This window comes from Coturnix japonica, chromosome 6, assembly GCF_001577835.2.
Source record: "Coturnix japonica isolate 7356 chromosome 6, Coturnix japonica 2.1, whole genome shotgun sequence".
NCBI classification, from domain to species: Eukaryota; Metazoa; Chordata; class Aves; order Galliformes; family Phasianidae; genus Coturnix; species Coturnix japonica.
The window spans coordinates 20,454,778-20,478,448 of record NC_029521.1 but is presented as its reverse complement, the minus strand read 5'-3'; the positions used below and the strand labels follow the sequence as shown (position 1 = coordinate 20,478,448).

The window sequence follows — 23,671 nt, the reverse complement described above, 5'->3', positions numbered from 1 at the left end:
AGCCAGCACGCAGTCAGTCTCTCCTCGCTGCTAACTCTTCTGTTCACGTTTGGTTTACATTTTCTCTCTCAGTTTGGATGGCAGCAGCCAGGCTTCCCCATCTAACCACCTGCCTCAAGAAACGAGGGGCCCCTGGGACCCCAAACAAGCAAACCCTCAGTGCCTGGTGCCTGGGCTGAGCCCTCCAGCTTTGTTCCAGGCAGAGGGCACCCAGCCCACAGCAGGGAGAGAACTGGATGGGTTTAAGGTCCCTTCCAACCCAACCATTGTATGAGTCTATGACTCACAAAATGATACGCAAACACAGAGGCAGGTTATCAGAAAAGGCATTATATTTTGGTTTCCACCTTATTTGAAACTGATTTTGGTTTTCAATCAATCAAATCTGAATACGACTGAGTTCAGTTTTCAATTTCTTTCCCCACAATAGCAATGATCCAGACGACCATAATTATAAAAGGGATGGGGAGATAACCCGAGAACAAGATACACAGTCTGAATTGTGCTCTCTTCCACACGAGCACACCAGGGAATGTTAGTTTTCAGCTCGTTTTGTTTTTCCCTTCAGGTTGTCACTAACAAAATCTCTACCGTTTATTAAAGCAAAGCTACAGTAAATTTTCTTGCAGTCTTACAGCAGGTTTTCATATTACCAGTAGGACTCGCATGCATGGATTGCAGTCACACACACACGCTCACAGACATGATACAGTAGCCAGTTGCCACTATTAAAAAAAAATAATAATAATAAAAGAAAACAGACATTCATTTTCTTGAAGTGGTCAACATCAGAATCGCACCAAACTTCTGGATCCGAAAACAAAAGAAATACTGCACAGGTGTTCCACATCTACACGGTAAGTCACCCCTTCGCAACGGACGGAGCTCTCGTCTCCATTTGTTCAACACGCATCGCTGAAGCTTGAAGGCACACTGGCCAAAGAGAGCCCTGTTCTGTTTTATTTTTGTCACCTTCACTGAGTGTGCTGCCCTCAGGGTGCGAAAATAAGGGAAAAAAATAAAGCCAAGCCCTTTTGCAGCACACCGGGAAAAGGTCATTCGGAGACCACAGTACTTGGAAGGCAGCCCAGCTGCCTTGATTCTACTTCTAGCTGTGCTCTTGGAGGCATTGAAGAAATACACTTGTTGGAAATTACACAGAAAGGCAAATTTGTGGAACAGCTCTCCTTGCAGACTGCTTGTGGTAGACCCGGCACTCCTGGAAGAAACTGGTCTCTCTGCCACCAGCTTCAAGTGGGATATTTCCTACCTGCTGTCTTTAAACACTGAAGCACCAGAGATTACGGGGCTGATGTGTTGAGGCATTCATCAGCTTTGGGAAAGTTCAACACCGAAAGAAAATAACAAACAAACAGAAACCACCAACAAACCCTAAAAGTGAAAAAGAAACGAAACCCCCAATGCCTCAAGAGCACTCGATCAGACCAGAACTCTTGGGCTACTGACTGCCGGCACTGTCAGAAGCTGCTGCTTCTGGGAAGACACCTGGAGGTTGAAGCGTCATGGTGATTTTGTATCCTCCCAGGGTGAGATTTGCTGAGCTTTACTGATTGCGAGATAAAGCAGTGTTCTGGAAAACTAATACCAACAAACTCATAATAACCATCACCAAAATCACCAGTGGGAAAGTTCCATTTGTGAGAAGGTCTCATCGACAAACAACAGTCCCTGCCCTGTGGAGCAGAACGGACGTGATTAACGAAACCCAGAGCAGCCCGTCCCCCACAAGCCGGGCCTTCGGGACGAGTCCCCGACTTACACTGGAGGGGGGAAAAAAGAAAACAAACAAACCAAGAACAAAAAAGGTCATATCACCTTTTTCTCCTTTCAAAGTTTCTGTCTGCGTGTTTCACTGTTTTCCTCGTTTTCCCCTGGTTCTCCTTCCCGCTCTGCCTCCTTAGCTGGGGGAGCTGTTGGTGCGGGAGTTTGGAGAGTCCTGCTCATTTATTGTGTTCAAGAGTACACACACCGGCTGCCGGGGCAGGTGGTGGTGGCTGTGTTCGCGGTGCTGCTCCTCCGTGGCATTAAAAAGCCCTTCCTCCTCATCGCCGTGCGGGCGGCCGCTGCAGCTGTCACAGAAGTCCATGGGCCCATCCAGAGCGTCATTGATGAGCCCATCCAACTCCTTGAGGTCATCGTCGTGATGGCCCCGGTTGCATACGCAGACTTCGATGCCTGAGTCGCCCGTGAAGCGGCGCTGCCTGCCCGGCGTCTTGTCCTTGGCGTCGGGAATGGCGCCGCTCTGCTCTAAGCTCTCCGTGCTGTAACCTTTCAGCAGTTCCTCCTTGCACTCCGTATCCTTTTCGGGACCGGTTCTCTCCACTAGCTCGGCTCCCGTGCTGGTGCCTCCAGGCTCCACACTCTGCATTTTGGCTACTGCTCGCTCGACCAGCACGGCGCTGGAAGGCTCAGGGTCTCCGAGGCCAGGGGACCCGGTGCTGTCAGTACTGCTGTTATTGCCGCTGGGTGCTGCCAAGCTGCTCTGTGCTGGCTGCAGGTTTCTCGGCGTGTCTGGGATTGTGCTACTGCTGCCTGCTGGGACACACTGCTGATGTAAGGCACTGTATGGCGGCGGGGGGGTCGGCGGTCTGTTCACCACTTCCTCATAGGGAGGTAGTAAATAATTTGGCAGAAACCCTGAAAGTGGGAGGCGAGGAGAAGTTATTTTGCGAACAGACTATCTTAGGAAACTTGGCATTAATGTAGGTCTGTGTGCCGTACCAGCACCCTCCCACCAAACAACTCAACGGGCTTTATGTGCAACGCTGGAACTCAAATCAGTGAGATGCTCTGTGTTTTAGAGGAGCAGCAATCGCAGCACAGGAGGGCACAGATACGTGAAGAGATGGACACAGCTGGGAACAGCAGCCAGGTTTCTTGGCTCTTAGTTCCACATCTAGATGTACCAGGTCACTACCTCCCTGTAAGGTGGAATGGCCTCAAGTTGTGCCAGGGGGGGCGGTTCAAGTTGGACATCAGGAACAAATTACTCTCAGAAAGAGTGGTGAGGCACTGGCAAAGGCTGCTCAGAGAGGTGGTGGAGTTACCATCCCTGGAGATGTTCAGGAACAGTGGGGATGTGGCACTGGTTGGCACGGTGGGGATGACCTGATGGACTGCATGATCTTAGAGGTCTTTTTCAACCTTAATGATTCCACAACTCTAGGATACCCCAACATGGCCCCCATGAACCTCCTCAAGGGAAAGCATGTGTTGGCTGGTGGGACAAGCTGGGAGGTAACTCACCCCCAGCCTCCTGCAGTACTGCCTTCTCAGCTGAGCTTCCACTTTAATGAGCAAAGATTTAATCTCACAGAGCTTTGTGAAAATACAGTGAGACAAAAAACTTAGGATCTGGGCTTATTGTTGTTTCAGTGCTGGATTCAGCTTTTCTGATGTGGTCAGAATAAACTGGCAGTACTGGCAGAAGAAGTGAGCTTGCTGTACATACAGCCCCTCAAATCTAAGGAGGATGATATTTGTTCCATAACAGCCAACAGCATAACCTACATAGACAAAATGGGCTTAAATAATGGAAACATTTAGAGACAGCACTGCAGTTTTCCATGTGCAATTGCTTTGGACTAGGGAGTAAAAGACTGCTGGGGCAAGAGTGTAATGAGTGCAGGCTGGGAAGGAGTAGCATTCTAAAGGAGGTATTTTAAAAACCTTCCCAGGAAGACACCCAGCTTATCACTGCACACATACAGCTTAATCAGTGGTGGATTCAGCAGGTGTTGCAGCTGGTGTTGCTCAACTGCAGATTTAGGAGGGCTCAGATGCATTCAGAAGCTGAAATATGCCCCTTCTGTTCTATGACCAAAGGTTAGAGCTGCCCCAACCTCCTGCTGAGCCCAGCCACTGCTCCCCATGACTGCCAGGTAGAGATGTGAGGTACATACGGAAATAAAACGGCAGGGCTGAATAGTTGTGGGCTTCCCGGTAAGCAATCAAGTTGATCTCATGCTGCCTCTGCTGGGCCTGCAGACGGTGCTTAGTGCGGCGGTGGTGGCAAACACAACAGCAGCTGAGGATGATGATGATGGTCCACACCAGCCAAAACCCTGCAGAGGGAGAGCAGCGTTAGTCACAATGAAGAGCCACATCCAACACCAGGGAACCCTACAAACACAACTGGGACAACTGTCAGAAAGTCTGGGTCTGTGCACTGGGAGAATGCTTTGGTACAGCATGGAGCATGTCTGACAGTCACGGGTCTGGGGGAGAGCAAAATATGGAGCTTAGGCACCTCCATCCATCCATCCATCCATCCATCCATCCATCCATCCATCCATCCATCCATCCATCCATCCAATCCATCCCATCCCATCCCATTCAACCCACCCAACCCATCCTTTGGAAACTCTTTCTTCTGGCAAAAAGAAAAACACAAGCAGATCAGTGACTACCATTGAATTTGACTCCCACAGCCACACTGGTTTCCAAATAATAATCAAGACACAAAAGACATTCTGCAGATCAACCACAGATGAAGAGAAAAACCCCAAGCACTATGTTTTGCTTTTGTTTGCGCTGCTCTTTAATTTCCAGCCCAAATCCTTCATTGTTATGTCTAACAAAAACATACTCTTTTTACATACGCGTCTCAAAATATTTTTAAAACTTATTTTTGTATTCAATGCCTTAAATTATCCCAAATTAAATTAATCCAGGCCCTGAATCCTCAAGAAACCCAACTTCTGCTCTGCCCGTGGCCACAGCTGGTTTCAGTGCATGGTCACAGGACACACGGTGCTCTCTGAAAGGAAATTTAATACGAGCACTTTCCGAATTCTCCCCAGTCCTGCCAACACGCCAAGAAACCCCCTTTCTGCCTCCCCACTGCCATACATTAGCAATGAGTTTCAGAGATGTACCAACAAAGCTACAGCTTCCTTTTCCCAAACACACAGAGCCAATGCTAAAGCCCATTTTCAACGTGGTCACTCCGCCCTTCGATACTAACCTGCCCTAATAATATCCTCTAGCCCAACATTACAATACCTCCGTGCTCTCAGCATCTCCTTCTGGATTAGAAATGTTTTCTTTGCTAAGAGCTGGGTGGGGAAAGGTGAACAGTTAAGGAATGTGAAGAACGAGAGGAATACTGCTCTGGCTTAGGACGAAGTGCAATCAACCTGCACTGCTGGTGTCAGAGCCTTGTGCTGGTGGAGGTGAGTTGGTGCTGTGCCTCCAGGCATTCTGAGCAGGGACTTGCACCTCCCTGTGTCGTAACCCAAACCTCCACGTTATTTTGGCACAGCAAACTGAAATCTCTCCCTTGCCTTGCACAACCTGCTTCCCTAATGGACTGGATTCTGTCTCATACTCAGATTTATCAAAACTTGCTATCAAATTAAGGTGTTGCATGTTCCCTTCTCATTTATTTTTTAGATGTTCTTTTTCTTTGTGGCTGGCAATCAAGGTTCCCAGGCAGATTTTCCAGCCAGCCTGCACAGCCCTATGAAGAAGGGCAGGAAGAAGCCTGATCTCTGCTCTATAGAAGCAAAGGAAAAAGAAAAGCACTAAAAATGCCCTCTATGCTCCCTTCAGACTGAGCCAAGGGACGTCTACTGCCCTCCAAACAGCCCTTGATCCCAGCGAAAGCTTTCAAAAAGTTTTCCAGGGATTGCTGAAGTCCTTCCTTCCCTCCAGAGCCGGTCACACAGGCAGGATGAGGGGTAATGGCCTTAAGCTGTGCCAGGGGAGGTTCAGGTTGGATAGTAGCAAGAATTTCTTCTCAGGAGGAGAGGTGAGGCATTGGCATAGTCTGCCGATGGAGGTGGTGAAGTCACTGTCCCTAGAGGTGTTCAAGACAAGGGTACATTGAGTGACATGGTCTAGAGCAGTCACTGGCATGGCCTGACGGCTGGACTGGATGACCTCATTGGTCATTCCAACCTTAATGATCCATATAATTCCATGCTACGGTTTGCAGTTGCTGTCTTGCAGTTAGAAGACTCCCACCAACATATTTTATCTCTTGCTAAAGGAAGGTTCCTCAGCTCTTGCTGGCCAAGGAAGCAAAAACAACTCATGGAAACCAGGTCACTCGCACAGCACGTCACCATGTTCCAAAGCAGGCCTGCAGTTCATCTTTCAGCACTCCTTACATTCAAAGAGCAATCCGTGATCATCCGTTCAAAAACAATGGAAAATTACACCCAGCTATCCAGAGATTTCAGCTAGTTATGAAAATAGATGATTTTTAACACATTTTTTCATGTTCTTTCCCAAGCACTCTAGATGCAACGGCAGCAAGCAGCACTTAGTTAAGAGGTCCTGGAGAAGTGCCACTGTTAAGCAATCTCAGCTGTAGCAGCAGAATTTTTCTGCAGGGAATAACTGCTCCCACCCAAGCCTGCATCCAGTGGATTTAAAAAGCATTTCTTTAGAAATCTTCTCTACTCATTCCAAATCCCAAAATGCTTTGCAGACAAACTGGTGCATAAGCTCGGAATAGGGGTCAAAATCAGCTCAGCCATTCCCAAGAAGACGTGCAGCAGCTCTGTAAACAGCGTACAGCAGTTCGGGCTAATAAATTAATGCTGGATCCTACTGAAACCACAGGTGGCGTTTGTAAGTAAACAGATCGTAATTTACTGCGCTGCAATCTGGTCACGGTGCCAGGAACAACACCTCCATCCTTGTGCCAAGGGTCTCAATGTGCACTCGCAACCACAAGTGCACAAGAAGTCGTGTTTTTCATGGGAATTTCCAGAAAAAGAACCCACTAATACCACGGTATTGCTTGGTTTCATTAACCACCAACACTTCCTGGAGCTTCTAGGAATTACTCAACTCCTGACTCAGCACACGCCCAAGGACTTGCCTGGGTGATGGCAACGGGTCAGCGTTGTGCCCCCAGATCTATTTGCTCCATTTGGCTTCTGGTTTCCTCTTTAAGGGCTTTTCCCCACTTTGTCAGACAGCAGCATGTCTGTGTCATAGGACCATAAGCCTTCCCAGCAAGGAGGAAGCAACAGGACGGGACACCGTCAGTGCTGAGCTGCTCACCTGTTGCTTGAGCAGAAGAGCCAGAGCCAGGAGATGGAGCAGGTCTGGTTGCGTGCCCAGAGCGGTGCTGGGAGTCCATAAAAGGCTCCGTAACATGCCCTAGCCAGAAGTTTGGGCACAGCTGCAACGTTGGCTGCAGAACAGAAAAACTGTAAAAGCCCAGCAAATATATAGTACAGTCATTTATTTGAAATAAAGCTACGTGTAACGGCCAAGTGTAAATATTATGTCTAAAAGTATGGAGAGAACAGTGAATATGTCCAGGGCTGAGCTGTGCATTTGTACACCTGGTGACGTTTGGCTTCAAACTAGCAGCAGGGAGCAAATCAAGGAGAGCACTGGCCCGTGCACTCAGCAGCTCATCTGGCAAGAGGGGAAGAAGGGAAATTTCAGTTTCATCCAAAGACAACACTACGGGAACAGGAAACGTGGAGGCTGAGCACAGTAACGGTGCAAGCTAATACCTGGTTCGTGGCAAAGCAGGCACTGGCACTGCCTTGTGCTGAAATGGGTGACGTGCAAAAGCCACAGAAGTCTGGCAAGAAAGGGTTTCTAAAAGCCCAATAAAAATGGGCTTCTTGTTGTCTTCACTGTCCTCAAAAGCTTTGCTAGTGCTCTTCCACACGTGCCTCCTGCCCATATGGACATGAGCTGGTGTTCAGCCATACTGCACTGAGCTATTGTGGCCATCACTGGAAAAGGAGAAACTGCTGGGAGGCAGCGTGCATCCTGAGCCAGGTTTGTCAGAACATTGTCTGATCTGAGAGAAAAGCTCCAGTGTGCATTTACCACTAGGGCAGGATCATGGGGAGCAAAACTTGTTGCAGTCTGAGGGGCAGATGACAAATTGAGAGAGAAAAAAATAATCAAAACCACTGATGGATAACAGCAATGCAGCATTTTGGAGCTAAACATGCAGCAACAGACTGTTGGGTTTCAAGGCATCTTTAGGCTTGCTCTTGGTTTATGGAGGAGTCAGAAGTGGAAACGCTGTGATCCCAAAAAGGCTGAGTTCTGAGAAGTGCTGCTGTATCTTCTGTCAGATTCACTGGTGATGCCAGTGGGTCGATAATGATGCAAGCAAAGAGTGAATCAGACACAGCCAAGGAGCTGAGTTTTGCCAAGAAATTTCCCTGCCAGAGCATTGAAAGCTTTCATAGAGATACAACAGAAATACCAGCCTCTTACTCAGCAACAGACAGGCTCAGAGCTCAGGGAATCAAAACAGGAACTGCAGAAAGACCTGAGAACAGAATTACTTCCTAGGAAAGCTACAGCACACAAGCAGAGGAAACACCCAGGAAGGAGAAGGCTGTGATGCTTACAGCTTCCTTGGGAAAGGTGTCCCATTCAAAGGGGATGTCCCATCCAATGGAGTGTCTCCATCCACTGGAGATGCCTCTTACCAGCCATGGAATAATATGTCAAGCTTAGAGAAAACTTTTCATGGGCACTAACCAGACCATAGCTTTGACCAAATTTAAGAAAAATAAAGAATAAACTATCTCATGAGTATGAAATAGAGCATTCCCGCCCTAGAAACAAGTGAGGAGCAGTGTCCGTTCTGATGCGGAGAATGTCATGTACTGTGCTTGCTGTCTGGGATGCTGCCACCAACAGTCCCATCGAGGGAAGCTCCTTTTATCCTGTGCAAAATGGAAAACATGTTTTCTGGAGCGTTCCAAGGGTAGGAACAGAGAAATCTGCCCTCAAGTTCATGGTAAACTTGGGCAAATGCCATTGTTCTATTGGCAGGAAGTCCCCTAAAAGAAAGCCAAAATATAATGCAAAGTGTTTTTGTGTCTGCCTGACAAGCGTCTGGGTAATAGCTTTGGCTTCACAAGAGCTGGTTCTAAACAGAAGTGGGACAATTTCATTGACTAAAATGTGATCTCCCAACTAGTGGCCTCACAGCTGGCCATAGCCAGGAGGAAATTGTCTTTCCTAGGGCCAATGCTACTATCAAGAACAGAAGGCACTTAACCAGTACCACAGTTCAGCTGCACATGGGTTTTACGGTGTCCTTGGCACAGAGACCACATCATCTCCTGCTTCTTCAGCCATGAGCCTGTACGAGTTGGTGTGGCTGCTCCAGAATGTGAGACGGGGATTCAGGCCATGGGCCTATGAACACTTAAGGAAAAATAAGGCTGCTGAACAACACGGTCCTCTCCTGCCTGTCTCTTCCACACCCCATGCTGCCTCTCCTCCAACTCTTCTTGTGCCAGCACTATGCTGTGTGCAACTGTGCTTTTAACTGGTTCTGGGGAACCAGAGCGGGCTGAAACCCATCTGTACAACCAACGAGCCACAAGGGAAAGACTGATTTTCAGTGGAAGCTTTATGTTAGTGGAACAGCAGCCCCAGCCTGACTGCACTGCAGGAAAAAGTTACTGAAGTTACATCTCCAGCTCCTGCTCACTCGCCCCCAGATCGATGACTCCAAGCAAAGACGATGGATATTAACAACAGCTGGTTTCTAGCTTTCAGAGTCGCAGCCAGTACACATAGTACCTCCAATGCCATGGGAAAAAAAAAATGGAAAAAAATAAGTGTTTCAGAAAAACCTTTTGCTTATCTTGCAGTTGAGGCAGTCAATCTGCAGACACTGTTGTGCATCAGCCAAGGGATAACAGCAGCCAGAACTGAAGTACCTGAGAAAGGGAGGGCAAGGAGAGCCATGCAGGTGGCTGGGAGAAAGGTGGGGAACAGGGCAAACCCCTCCAGAAAAGGACTTGGTTAGACTGAAGGATAACACGGGGCTAGAAAGGAAACATGGGACTGATGTTATTTGATTGAGGGCTTTGGAGACTGCAGCAAAGTCTTTGGGAATGAATTCCTGTTATGAAGCTGACCTGGAACACGTACGTGTTACAGCAGTTGCTGGAGTTTCAGCAACTAAGCAGATCCCTGCCAACATTTTCTGGCAGCACACTTTTTGGGGAAAAGAGCTGTCTAGAGATTCCAAGGGGAAGCGTGCAGAGATGAGCAAAACATTCAAAATCAGCAAAAACATCAACTGTGCTGCCTGCAAACAGAACATTTTTTTCCCGTACAACCCTTCCACTAAGGCCCAAATAGTCAAGATGACTTCCCTTCCCTTCCCTAGAAACAGAAGGGCTTAGTGTCACTGCTAACGTAGCCAAAATGAAGCAAAATAAAGCACATGTGAATCCTCACTCAACACCGCAGCTTGCTGTGCTGTACCTCAATGACCCAGGGGCTGCAGCTGCCTGCCTCCATGCTCCGTGATTCCCCAAGCACCACATGCTCTTCCAACTGTGCCACGTAAAACACTTTTCCATAGCTTTGTTTGCTGTGTTTGATGCCTCAGGAGCCATCTTAATTTAGTGCCGCTCCTCCACAGGGTAAGGGAGACATGAGGATGGGTGTCAGGACATCTGGACTAGGTTCTCAAACCACATTATAGGCACAAACTTCAGAAAATCTGGAATTTCTGAGCCTTAATTCTTAACCTGCAAAACACAGTAACTGCAGTCCTCAATTACCTCCTTTTTCTAGTTTGAAAAGTGCCATTTTGGAACATTTTGCATCAAAACAACCATTAAGCCTGGACAAAGGCCAGCAACAGAAAACTCTGGTAAATCACAAGCACATCATAAGGGACATGAACAAAAACTACTTGTAAGCAGAATCCTGCGGCTGTCCCAAGACCACAACCTCCTCCATGGGTACTGTGACCTCTCTGGGGAGCCTAAAGAAACTATTAGGCCAAAAAGTGCAACCATCAGCCACAAGGACAGCTTCCTTTGGGTGGGGAAACACAACTGTAAAGCTTCTTCTCTCTGTTTTGCTTTCTAAATCCTGCAGCACCCTCCCCACACCATCCCACCCTCTGCCAACCTTCAGCTAGGAATTAATTGGACCTATATGTATCAGTCCTACATATGTAAACCTGGATCTAACCTTATTATTTGGCAACACAGAGCCATATATATAGTTTTAATAAGAGATGAGCGGGGAATCTGAACTGAGCTGTTATCTAATTTTAAACACAGGCTGTCCACCTGCTTGGCATATCATATTCCCCATTCCTCCTCTCCACCCCTTAACAAAATAATACCTTGATTTCACATCCTATTCCGCAGCCCTCAAGGACTGCTTTATAATTACCATAACCTCACTTGCTGTCTAGAAACGTTGAGATCAGCCATTTTCAAAGACAAACTTCCCTTAAATTCTTAAACAGGGAAAAAATGATCCTTTTTATAGGAAATCCTCCAAGTGGCTGCAAGACGGGATCACATTTCAAAAGGCAGAGCCAACAAAGCCAGACGAGTTTTCTTTTCCATTTCGAATGCCACCCTCCTCTGCTGCTTCTCCCCACTAAGCAGTGAAATATCCTGGATTTCACATGACAAGCAAGAAGGCCTTTTCCAGGCACTGGTGGTCAGGGGAGCTTCTGAGCAAAGGGGAAACTCCTGAAAATAGTTACTTCAGTATATGCACACACCAGTTAAAATCGAATTACAACACAAGTGTGAAGCTTGTACCTAAAAGGTGCTGCTGACTTAACTGATCATTAACCAAAATGTACTATCAACTTCAACAAAGCCAATTTCCTTGCTGTTGCTTGCCACCATCACTTCACAGCTGCTATTAAAACTTTGCATATATTCCTGTTGCTGTTCACCTCAAAGGTCTTAAGGGTGCCTCACTACATGCATAAACGGAAGATATTCCACAATTTCTGGAGGAAGAGAATGACTCTGAAGCTGTGGTGGCATGCTCTACAACATGAGTTTTCATTTAAAAGGACGTGCTCCTCCCTGCATGTCCACCCCCAACCCAGAAACCTTTTCCTGACAAATGTAAGGGCAAAGCAAGCCCTGAAAACATTAACTAGCTGTAAATCAATGCTGGGCACTTGCCCGGATTTGCAAAAAGCCGGGGAGAATAGGTCTCCTGTTTGCATTACTGCCCTTGTCTCAGAGCCACGTCTGATGCTCTCCCCAATGCAGAAGGAACGTGAAACTCAACACAGAAACCCATTTCCCCCAAGGAACCATTCATCAGTGTGTGCCATTAATGTGCTCATTCCATGATCTCAAAGCAGCTTGTGTGCTCGCCCTAGAAAGAGGCCTGAAATGTTCTGCTTCCTCCTAGCAAAAGCTGTTTTTATCTTCCAAAACCATTCATGACGCAGTCAGACACTGTCTAATCTAAAAGCCTGTGCCATGTAGAGAAAACAAAGACAGTTAAAGTAACATCCTTTCATTAAAATAGCAGGGGGTTATTGTTCCGACTCTGTTGTTTGCATGCAGTTCCATTAAGTCTCTCTTTCCAGGCGTACAGGGGAGAAACATGGCAACTCTGCGACAAGCATCAGCGTGCAGCTGTACTCCATGCTGTTGCTCAATTTAGATCCTGTTTGCCACAGAGCATCTAAGCCCTTGGATACGTGCCTCTTCCTCTACATTCCCACCCACACAAGCCCAAAGCAGGGTCTGACCTTCCCAACTCTGCTCTGTTCATGCATCCCCATTTGGTCCAGACAAATCCCAGCCGGCTGTCCCTGGGGTTACCCACCCCATCCCAAAACATTCCCGCAACTGCTTGGAGACTTCTGAACATAAAGCTGCTGTCAAAAGCCCGCAGAGCATTCAGCTGCTGCCATTTGCATTTACACAGCCAGGCACAACACCCTCATGCCCAACATGTATTCAACAAGTCCATTACAGTCCTGTTTAATCTACAGCCATGTCCTCCACACTTCAGTAAAAGCATGTTTCTAGACTAAAGGATGAAGCATCAGCTATTCCTGTCCTTAGATTCAGCCTAAGTGACATTCTTTGTATGTATAATACATTTCCACAGACACAAGCTACTTTGAAAGTGAAAAACTGTTGGCACTGCAGAGGGATTATGTAGATACCAGAGTTACATAAAAACCACAAGATACCACAGGATACAGTAGGAAGATAACACCAGTCCCTAATGCAGAGATACAATATTCAGAGATCCTGATTTCCAACTTTCTGGAGGACAAATGCCTTCTCACAGCCCTGGTTCCTGGCAGTACTGCAGCATGTCAAGGTCAGTGTTCAACCCTCCATGGCTCCTCCTTGGGAAGGGAAGACACCATCAGCCCAGGCACAACTCAAAGGCTGCCTTGGAACTTCCGCATTTCTTACTTTCCTACCCCTCCAGCTTCTTTATCAGCCTTGCTGGCCTGCTTTGACCTGCCTGCTGCTCTGCACACACTTAGCACAAAGTTCACTTAACCATTAGCGAGAAATGAGTAGGTTTAAAGCCCAGATTTTGCAGAAATGCGCAGGAAATAAGAGAGCCTGCAATGGGCAATGCACGCTCCTCACAATAGACCATATTCAGCTACTGCCAGCTCACAGAATTTGCCCCAGGCCCACTGTGCCCAAGGAGCTGTGCTCCCAAAGCTGTGTTTCCTTGGAGAATAGAGGTTCTGGCCCCTCTTTAACGAAATAAATCAGATGTAAACTGTCATTCTTGAAAAAATATCAAAACAGTAAGAAGGAAGATACTGAATTAATTCTGAGCGTGTCAAACTTAAGAGTTGTACATGTGAACGTTTTCCCTTAAGTGTGGTTTCCTCAGTCACATACAATGCTATTGCCCAGACCAGTAAGAAGACCAAACAACAAATTTCCAGTCATGAACATGTGAAGACAGCCCCATTATTCCCCACAAGAAGGCAATGCTCATTGCAATAGCCTTATTTTTCCCTTGCTTTATTGAGTCAACTCTAGTTTGCGTTGCAGCGAAATGCAACAGCAATGCAAAACAAGAGCTGAATATAACATTCCCAAGACACAAGCCAGACCTGCAGTATGACAGCCATGCAGATTAGGAAGGGAAGCCATACAAAACAGAAGGACTTACACCAGAGTTCATAGTAGTAGTTGCAACACTGGGACTGTCCACAACAGTGGCCCGTTTCACATATGTAACTTTGATTGTTGACACCCATGCAGGTTTCCTTGTCCTAAAATTAAACAGACACACTTTTAAGATGTTTGGTCAATATCTTCTGAAATGTAATTTATTTTGCAAGCATTTTAAGAGTCACAAGTTATGGTCTTGGGACATTTTAAAATACACAAAGAGATTAAAACATTTCAAGGGACCATCAAAGAATAGGTCCCACAAATGACAGCTTTGAAGAAAACCCGTTAACTCCCTTAAATAACTCCTGCTTTAGCATCTAGACAATGCTGTTTTCTTATCAACCTCTTCTTTTCTGTTAACAGATATCGTGCTTTGGGCACAAGACATTATTTTGTAGATGAAATGTCATTTATTCCCTGTTTTACACAGTATTACTGCATTACTGGGGCTGAACGCTGAGTGGAGGAAACACAGCATAAACAGAACATTATAATCTGAGAAAAAAACTGCTTGGATTCATTTAGATCTAAATGGCAATTACAGTATGTTCCTGCAAGATTCCAATCTCAAATGAATCCCTCATAATTAGCCATGTGCTTTATGTAAGATCAGCATTCCTGTAAAACTTCTTCCTGGAATCGTGAAGTAGTCCAGGATCAGAGCCAAATCAGCTGCACCGTGTCACCCAGCAGGTCCTCAGGACACTTAAGATGTAAAAGGAGTTTGCTGTGAAGTCTCAGTGCCCCCCACTCCCCTCGGGAGTCCCAGTTTTCCTTCTAGTCTGAAAACATGAGTGGGAAAAAGTATCAAATACAAGAATACAGAAGTGCTTTACAGGCTGTGGTGTGTACACCTCTAACAGGTGGCAGGGCAACCTGGAAGTCAGGAAACAAAACATCTCTCCTTGAAAACAAACAAACCTTATTAAAGCACATGGATGTTGCAAGCACAGCTGCTTTGCAGGTAGCTAAAGCAAACTTTCATATTCTGTCTTAAAATGTCGTACATTAAAAGTAGGAACTTTCTCATACAGAGTAAGGGGCAGCTTTCCATCTCTAATCAGTGGCCTACAGCAACACTTAGCAGGCACTGCTGAGCTAACATAGCATTTTCCATTTCAGGCACACTGCTCATTCCAAAAACTGTTATTTTGGTCAGGAAAAGAAATAGAACATGTCTATTCCCTTATCTGTTCTTATTATTTGGATTTTTCCTCACTTTTGCTGGCCTCGCAGAGTTAGTGCAACTGATGAACGTGATAGATTTTGGCTCTCACATCAGCCCAATTGAGAAATTAAGTTCCTATTGCAAAATTGCAATCCTATTGGTAATTCACGAGCCAGAAAGTCACCACTGGAGGTTTACAGTTGTGACACACGAGGATCGATGCTGAACTAGCAAATGAGTCCTGCAAGGCTGGCAGAAGAACAGAGTCCCATGGTGCCATTTCAGGATCCCCTTTGCATCACAACCGATCTGTCCTTGACCACCTGTGTTTATTCTCCCCACAGAATTTGTTCCACGCTGCGTTGCCTGCTTCAAAAGACTAACAAGAAGGAACATAACGGTGCCTTTTGGCAGCAGCAACCTCTATCAACATCAGCGTTTCCAGAGGATCTCCTGTCTGCTCTTGGAGATTCAGAATCAACCAACATCCTGCTTTCCCACCTGAAGCAGAACTCAGGCTTACTGCCCAGGGTTTCTCTGCACTATGACCAAGAGCAATGGTGATGTGGAAGCACCCATAGCTGTCAATGAGCTCAGAGTTTGCTCTCTGCACCCCCAGTTCAGACAGCCCCAGGTTTCAGAGCCCATGTGGTGCTGGCCACCAGCCATGCTGCCAAAGCCCAAGCAGGACGCGGTGCTGGCTGCCCTGCATTGAGGCCAGCAGGTGGCTGGGCGCTCTTCTTGGAGCCAGACTGAGTTCCACGTGTCAAACCCAGAACTTGTTTCCAAATTGTTTCACAGAATCCAGGAATAATTCAGTTTGGAAAGAATCCCAGCAGGTCATGTGGCCCAAACCCCTGCTCAGAGCACAGCTACCTCCAATGTCGGGTTACACATCTTGGCATGGGAAAGAAATAAAAGGGAAAAGCACCAAATCTTTGGAAAAAAGATACTAGATAGAAAGTCCAGCGCTGGGAGAGCATTGGGTTAGAGTTACAGGGACGTCCTTTGCAACAAGTGTTTCAGCCTCTTTTCCTCTCCCTTCTCAGGTCAAGCATAAAGAAGAGCAAAAAGAAGAGCCCCTGCATGTTTTCATCCACTGTTTCACAAGCCAAGGAAGAGGTCATGCCCTGCCATGGCACAGGCAGCACCATGTCTTGCCAGGAATCCTCTACCTACTGCCAAGCACATTGATAAGGCTTCATTTTCTAATTAAATCCCATCCTGTTTCTTACTATCACTGTGGCATTACTTTTTACTTCTCCCGTTCATTCCTTTCTGTCACAAGCAGCCAAAGGGTTAATACTTAAGACATATCAGTAACGGAGTTATCTACAGTCTAAGTGTCGCCTGGAAACAAGACAAGGGCTCGCGCTTCCTCTTTCACACCAACAGCCACAGACAAGGCACAGGAATGAAACAGTAATTTTATAGATAACACGCACATGGGAAGGGGGAAAAAACCTCACAGAAGCAAAATTGGAATATTCACACTTTCTTGGGATGCCGTCATTTCTAGCTGCCATCTAGCACCACTTTTAATGATCATTTTAAACCATTCTTAGCAGCATGGAGTTTGCACTGAAGTACTACAAAGATGCTTTGTTGGTGTATTTTTTTCTTAAGATAGCCATAGAAAAACAACCAAGGGGGAAGGTTTCTTCCCTAAAGCACTTTCCCAGCCAGCACCCAGTGGCTACTGCATTCCAGCACAGGCTTCCCTGCAGAAGGACTGCCTGCCTCCTGGTTGCCCCAGCAGGCACAGCCCTCCTGCCAGCCCTTGCTGAGCCAGCTGCAGACGCCTCCGGACAGGATTACTAAGCAGTGTCTACATGGGGTTGTTCTCAGTGTGCTCAGCCCTAACAGAGCAGAGTATTCCTGTTTCACAAGTAAGAGGCCTGAACATGCCATCCCTTATCTCCCTCCAGCAAAGCCTTGGAGAATTCCAGCTAATTTCAGCGAGGTGGCTTTGTCCTGTAAAGCAGCACATACTGGGGGCTGCCCGTGCATCGCTGCCTCCCTGGCATTACCCAAAGAGCTGACACCGATATCTGGGATGATGCACACTAAAAATCCCTGATGCACACTAAAAGGCAACAGCTTTCCTGACAGCTCTACAGCCCCAAAACCTGTTTCAATCCCCTGCCCAGGCTAACAGCGGCCACTTGTTAAAACCTAATTCTTAAGGAACTCATTGACTTGGGAAGACTTCATTTTGGTGCACTTGGAGAGTCTTCATATTCTAGATCTGGTGTTTTGGATTAAGTTTTCCTTTGTCATAAACAAACTTTGTAAACCAACTGTGTTTCCATACAAACACAAGATGATGATGATTTTTTTACTTCTTTTTCTGTTCTTGTTGATACACTGGCATTGCTGATAGACTCACAAGCACGCTGCCAACTCTGCCAGGAGCACGCTTTTGCTGTCAAGTGCTTTTACAAACAATCCTTAAAACACCCAGCAGCAGCAGGTATAAGAGGACTCAAGGCAGCAGCATGTATCAGGCTTGAAGCCACAGCAAACACTAACATCAACATCAGGGAAAAGTGCCAGCACCATTCTCCACCTTCCAGCTCCATATTGGACCTTTGCTGGAGGTCTACGTGACAAATTAAAGGTCGAAATGTGGGACACAATCAAGACCTGAGGCATTCGTAGAAGTCTGCAGGTTGCCCACACAGCCCCACACTGTAACCAATGAGGTAATCAGACCTTCTTCTTCTCTGTAGAGGATTTCAGAACAAAATGCTTGGGTTTAATGTCTGTAATCGCTAAGATTTACTGCATCTGAGGCCAATATAGGGAATGGAGGGACCAACAGTGCAATATTACTGCACTCAAAGAATCAAGGAACTTCCAAGCACATGAAAAAACAGCACCTAGCCTGGTAACACTGTTGCTATGTCAAAATGGAGAAAGATGAAGATGAGCGAATTCCAGACCCGCGTGGCTATTTTCCAAGCTGAAAATTAATACGTGCAACGGCAGCAATAAACACCGCAGCCCACGCTCAGAAGTGCATAGTTGGCATGAACTGCCTACAAAAGATGACTCCTCAGCTGGCACTGACCAGGTAACTCAAACCAGGAGTGCCTGATACTGCTGAGATCTAATAACCACCGTAGCTTTTTGCTCTGTCTCTCCTTTCCACAGAAATCCAGCCTCCGCTACCTTAAATATGAGCACCTTGCATGCGCATGTCCTCTGTGTTATTTGCCTTGCCCTGCCAGGGTATATCAATCCGTCCTGGCCTCAGTGACATCCAGAGAGCCAGAACACTTGGACTTGTGTCTCCTGGCAGCAGGCTCCCTGCCATTGCCCTCTATGATAGGGTAGCCAGGTTTCAGGCCTACGCTAATACTTTCTCCACTCCAAGCTTCAGGCTTTGTCAGTGCATACAGCAGTTAGTAGCTGGACTGTAAGAGACGAGGATTAAAATGGTATGCCAGGGGTAAAGAACCAAGTGCCATGGGGAAAAGAGCTGCTGCAGGCTGAAGGGGCTTGCCAAGATGGCACCCACGCCTTGGCATGGTGCTGCTGGCATCAGTGGCCCTCAGGCACAACCTCTGACCGTGCCAGGCCTCCTGGTTGCATGGCTTGCATGGGACTGCAGCAATAAGCATCTACTACAAAAATCTTGACCCAGATATTCCCCTAATCTCAGTGCTCACAGACCCTCACTTTCAGGACTCAGCCACTGCCAGGACAGCCACATAGGACGGAATTCAAACAAGAGGTGCTACCTGCAGGACAGTGCACAAATGCCAGGTATTCAGAGTGACTCGCAAGCAGTGTTAGAACCATATATACTCATAAGCACCTGGAGTGACAAAAGTGACTATTGTTATCTTAGCACACGTCACCAGTGTTTGTTTGGCAAACACAAAACTGCTTCACAAGATGAGCTGCTGAAAATATCAGGCTGGGCCAAGACTAGCTGCAACTAACTGAACAGCACCAAAGTCTGGTGGAGGTGAAAGCAGTGTTGACCACCGTGATGTGCAGGAACCTCGGGTATTGGCCTCTGGCAGCACGACAGCAGGCAGATCCCTGTAAGCCTACCTTGTGATGGACAGCTTAGGCTGAAAATAAACGAAGCCCAGACATTGCTTCATAAGGCACCCTACACACATGCCCATGCTCACCCATACAGCATGCAGCACCTCTGAGGTTTCACCAACCTTCACCTACGGAACAAATCAGTCTGTAGCGCTCAGTTATTGCAGAGAAACACCCCAACCACCTAAAGGAGCGCTGCCCTCCCACACATGACAATGCACCGGTACACTTTGAGAAGGGCTGCTTTCATTTTTCTTTATGGCAAGTTTCACTTTCAGGCTGCAGAAGCTCCATACCCACACCTCACGTGGAAGTGTTTACATCCCACCAGAAGCTTCCCAGCTGCAGTAACACCAGATCCAGGAAATGACAGCTCTGAGGTTGTTGTGTTTGGGTGTTTCACGCCACCAAACAGCTGACAACACCAAAAAGTAAAAGATTGGAAGTTTGGCATCCAGTTCTTTAACTTTCTGTTCCTTTGTTATTTCTGCAGTGGAACAGAAGGATGCAGCCAAGCTTCCACCTGTAACCCTGAGAGGAAACGGGCTTAAAAATGATCACTGAGCTCCTGCAACACAGCGCTTCCTGGGGCGGGAGCTTTAAACAGACACCCACTTAGTGCTGACGTCAAAGGCATTTAAACATCACTCCCACTGAAAAATAACAAACCCAAACCAAAACACTGCTTCCACCACGCACCGGGCAGCCCACCTGCTGCAACGCCATGGGGCCGAGGGAAGCGGGGTGCCCTGCAGCAGGAGCACAGCAGAGCCCCCCCCTGACACCGACACCGCAGGGTTTACAGTCCGAGTGCAAACAGCAGAGACAATAGAGGCGGATGCGTGACGAGATGTTCCTGAATCCCTCCCACACTTTTAATTAAACAGCACTGTTCGCTACCAACTCCTTTGTTCCCCATTTTAGAAGTGGGAAAAGAAATTTCTTGTTGCCATCTACACGAAGGACACGGCCCTAAATACTTTCTGGTTGTTTTTTTTTCCCTCATCTAAAACTGAAGTTCAAGCAGTTCATTTCCACTGGATCCCTCATCAGTGGATAAAAATAGTCGAGAGATTTGCTCAACTGCTCTTGAGGCAACACCTTCTTCTGCTTCCTGTAAATGCCTCTGTAGCTATGCAGAAAAGTCACAAGCAGTCAGAAAAGCACCATCCAGCACTCCCAGATAAACAGCTGGGAGCACTGCAAGCAAACCAGGCACCAGGACACCTCACTGCTCGCTCTGCACTTTATGCAGCGCCTCAATCGAGCCAAATATCTTCCCAAAATGAAAAGGTTCGTTTAGAAAGAGGAACTTGAGAGAAAAACATGCCCGTGGAACTGGAGCAATCTCAGCGTAAAGCCAGCTGTGCTGACTGCAACTTGAGTTACCCAAAGTTGTTTAGGTTTTGTGTCTCCATCTCCCTCCTCGGTTCAGATCCCAGGTTTTTAGGGAAAGCCCCTTTGCCCCGAGTGCTGACAAGTGAAATGTTGTTATAGCTATTGCATCCAGCGACAGAAGGTCATTGTGCTAGAGGTAGTTTCTTATGTAAAACTGTTTTCAGATCAGCAGGCTGGGAGGAGGGAGGGAGGGGGGAGCTGCGTTTCACCAAAAACTGAACTGATAAGGAAAATGAGGCAGCACTGTTTGCTCAGCAGTGTGTTAAGTCACTCTGCCTTCCAAACAACAGCAAGCTGGGAGTTCAACCACACTGCAGCCAGACCCTGAAATTTTAAAGCCCCCTCAGAAACTGCAGGCAACACTCTGGTATCATGCAGTATCCATTTACTGTGGATTACAGAACCCAGCAGCACTGGAGAGAGTTTACAGTTAAGATTCCCCTCCAGACGTGCCTCCCAGACCAAAAAAAGGGTTTGCTCTCCCTGAGCCCAAGAACAAATAGTTGGCACTCTCCTCCGGCAGGGAGCAGCTGGCCAGTTGCTACCGTTTCTCACTCCCCTCCATGCCCAGCCACATTACCCAAGCTCCTTGTTCATGTTGAAAAATCAAAAAGCCACCAAAGTGGGGAGCAGCAAGTTGCCATTTTCTGTTTGGTGACCATTGGCAGAGAAGAGAGAGTGAGATTATACACGTGCCTAACTTGTTTTTCTATTAAACGCAGCTTAACACTCAAAATAGTGCTCGTGCAAGAAAGTTTGGCACAAGTTTTCAGCACTGTATACACAATCTCATATTAAGGATTACGGAAAGTATCCATAATAACCAACCAGGCACAAAGAGCTGCAGCCCTACATGCTGCCACCAAAACAGGGGTTTCTTCCCCCAGACAACTGCTTTGCTCCTTCCTCACTAAGCAAAAATCAGCCGCGCTCCCCAGTTCAGTGCTACGAGTGGGGAAGTGCCTCCTGTAGGGCTTGTGGGAACTGAAAATCATTTCCCAGCGCAGGAAGGGGAAATAAAATAAAGTTAAAGCAAGTCACAGCCTCGAGCAAGCAGCGCCCACCGCACCGAGCCCAGTTACCTGTCTGAGACCCAAGAGGAAAGGCATTCTGCAGGCTCATCCTCTGCACCCGCACATGGGAACGCAGGAATTTAAAGCCCCGCAGCAAGCATTTCCTCCTCAGCTGTGGGCAGCCCGCGCCTCCGATCCTATTTAAACCAGGGCTTCCTCGGCCGGGAATGCAAAGTAAACAGGGTCCTGGGGCACGGCGCGCACTCGCTGGCTCCCCCTCCTCCTCCTCCCACTCCCCGTGACATATCTCAGACGCAGCCCAGCCGGGGTGGAAATGACATCAGGTCGGGCACTTCTGAAAAAAACAGCAGAGAGAAAAAAGGCTGAACCTCGAGGCAGTGCCGGTGAAGGCGCAGAGGAGCTGCAATGCCGGTGCGGGACGCCGGCAGCAGGTCGGGCTCTGGGAGCTGGACCCGGCAGGTCCCCGCTGGGGACTAAAGCTCGTAAGCAAAAGAACTTTTTCCCTCAGAATAGGTGAAATGCCTAAATTTATTTGCTGTTTGGTGAGCAGCAGGTTCCGTTGGAGCATCTCCAGATGGTCCCATACCGTGTCCTCACTGCTTCCGAGCACCTCTCAAGTCCCCACTCAGCCCTGGCCCCATAGAGCCGTAGGCACTGATCCCCCACTGCCACTGGCATCGGGTGCCCTGGGACAAGTGATAGCAGGCACTTTAATCCCTCTCCCTAGTGAGAGCACCGACCAGCCCCGACCCACCAACGGTTTCTAATTCTAAGAGAGCTCATTTCACTCTGCTGTGCCAGGGGGCAATTAAGCCTTATAAACAAATTCATCATCTGGTGTGCAGGATGGCATTTCTTGTTTGTCCTCTTTCCCCAGCAAGGAGTACAGCAAGTTCCACAGCGAGGTAGGAGATGACACTGCAGAAGGTAATCTAAATTTAACTTCCTTTTCCTACCTACACTCAGCAGCCTCTATTTTTCGGGCATCTCTTCAATGAGCAGCTGTCCTCGTCCGTCCCGTGGGGGCCAGCACCCCTCCAAGCACCGCAGGGGACGTTCAGCAGAGAGGAAACTCCCTTAGGTTTTGGCCTCTCTAACTTCTGGAACCAGGCAGTTTGCAGCAGTGCCAGGAGCAATAACCACTGTCCTCAAGCCAGAAGTCCTCCCTGAGCACTGCCACCACCTCCCAACCCCAAGCAAGAACCCCATGCTGGGCGTGCCCATACAATCAGGCTGTGAGGATGTCATAAATATTATCTACTTTTCACTAGTTTTAAGCCACCATAGAGACTTGCTGTCTATGGTAAGCACATCTCTGTTTTTCCTAATAGGCACATCAGCAATTTCCTGAAGGATAAAAAACATCAGCATGAACCACCATCAGTCAGGCAATGGGATTTTCCAGCTCTTGTGCTTTCCGGATCAAACTCTCAACCTTTGCTTTTCCAATTCCGAAGACAAACACCAACGATATAAAAGGGCAGCTTTCTGTTCTAGTAATCACTTCTGCAGCCTCACATTATCCTTTGAAATACCCCGTTTGGCTGCTGCTGTTGGGCCCTGGGCAGATCTCAGGGCTGAGCCAATGCAGCCATCTCCGAATCCCTCAGTCAGAGGTAATGCAGCTTTGACAACCTGCTCTTCCCCAGCATTATTCAAAACGCAAAGTTTCATTCCAGATCTAAAACAAGTCACAAAGGCAGCAACTTAGTGGTAAAGCAGTAACATCCTTTCCAGCCCCAGCAGTTGGGCAAGTCAGCCTATACCCTTTTGATCCCTGACTGACACAATATCTTTCAAATCACATAGGCTCTCCTTATCTTTGCAATTGCTTTGGGTGTCCCGAGTGGTATCATTTTACCCTCTTTTATTTCACTGTTTTTAAATCCAAAGCCCTAACCCCAGTGATTTGTCTAGTAGCCATGAGTTTCACAGGCAGCAGTTATGAACAAATAGCTCCTTTGTCTGTAGTGAATTCACCACCTTCTAATTTGACTTCCATAATATTACCAGGTGGGAACAGAAGTCCCCATCCATCTTCTCACCCATTCATTAGTCTGTACTTGTTAGATAACTTCTTGTGAAAG

General features: G+C 47.4%; 1 protein-coding gene across 5 annotated transcripts in view; it reads right to left on the bottom strand.

Moving 5' to 3' along the window:
• Window positions 1-310: 310 nt before the first annotated feature.
• Window positions 311-23,671, bottom strand: part of WBP1L (WW domain binding protein 1 like) — a 47,938-nt gene continuing 24,577 nt past the window's right edge. For 2 of the 5 annotated variants that reach the window (XM_015867210.1, XM_015867209.1), the window contains 3 exons: window positions 13,918-14,020; window positions 3,924-4,085; window positions 311-2,658 (listed from right to left, as the gene is read on the bottom strand). In XM_015867210.1, the coding sequence (XP_015722696.1) occupies window positions 1,919-2,658; window positions 3,924-4,085; window positions 13,918-14,020 (1,005 nt within the window). In that variant the 3' untranslated portion in view covers window positions 311-1,918. Of the gene's footprint in view, window positions 2,659-3,923; window positions 4,086-13,917; window positions 14,021-21,632; window positions 21,919-22,170; window positions 22,325-23,671 lie in introns of those variants that run through there. The other 3 variants (XM_015867212.2, XM_015867213.1, XM_015867215.2) reach the window with 3 other exon arrangements.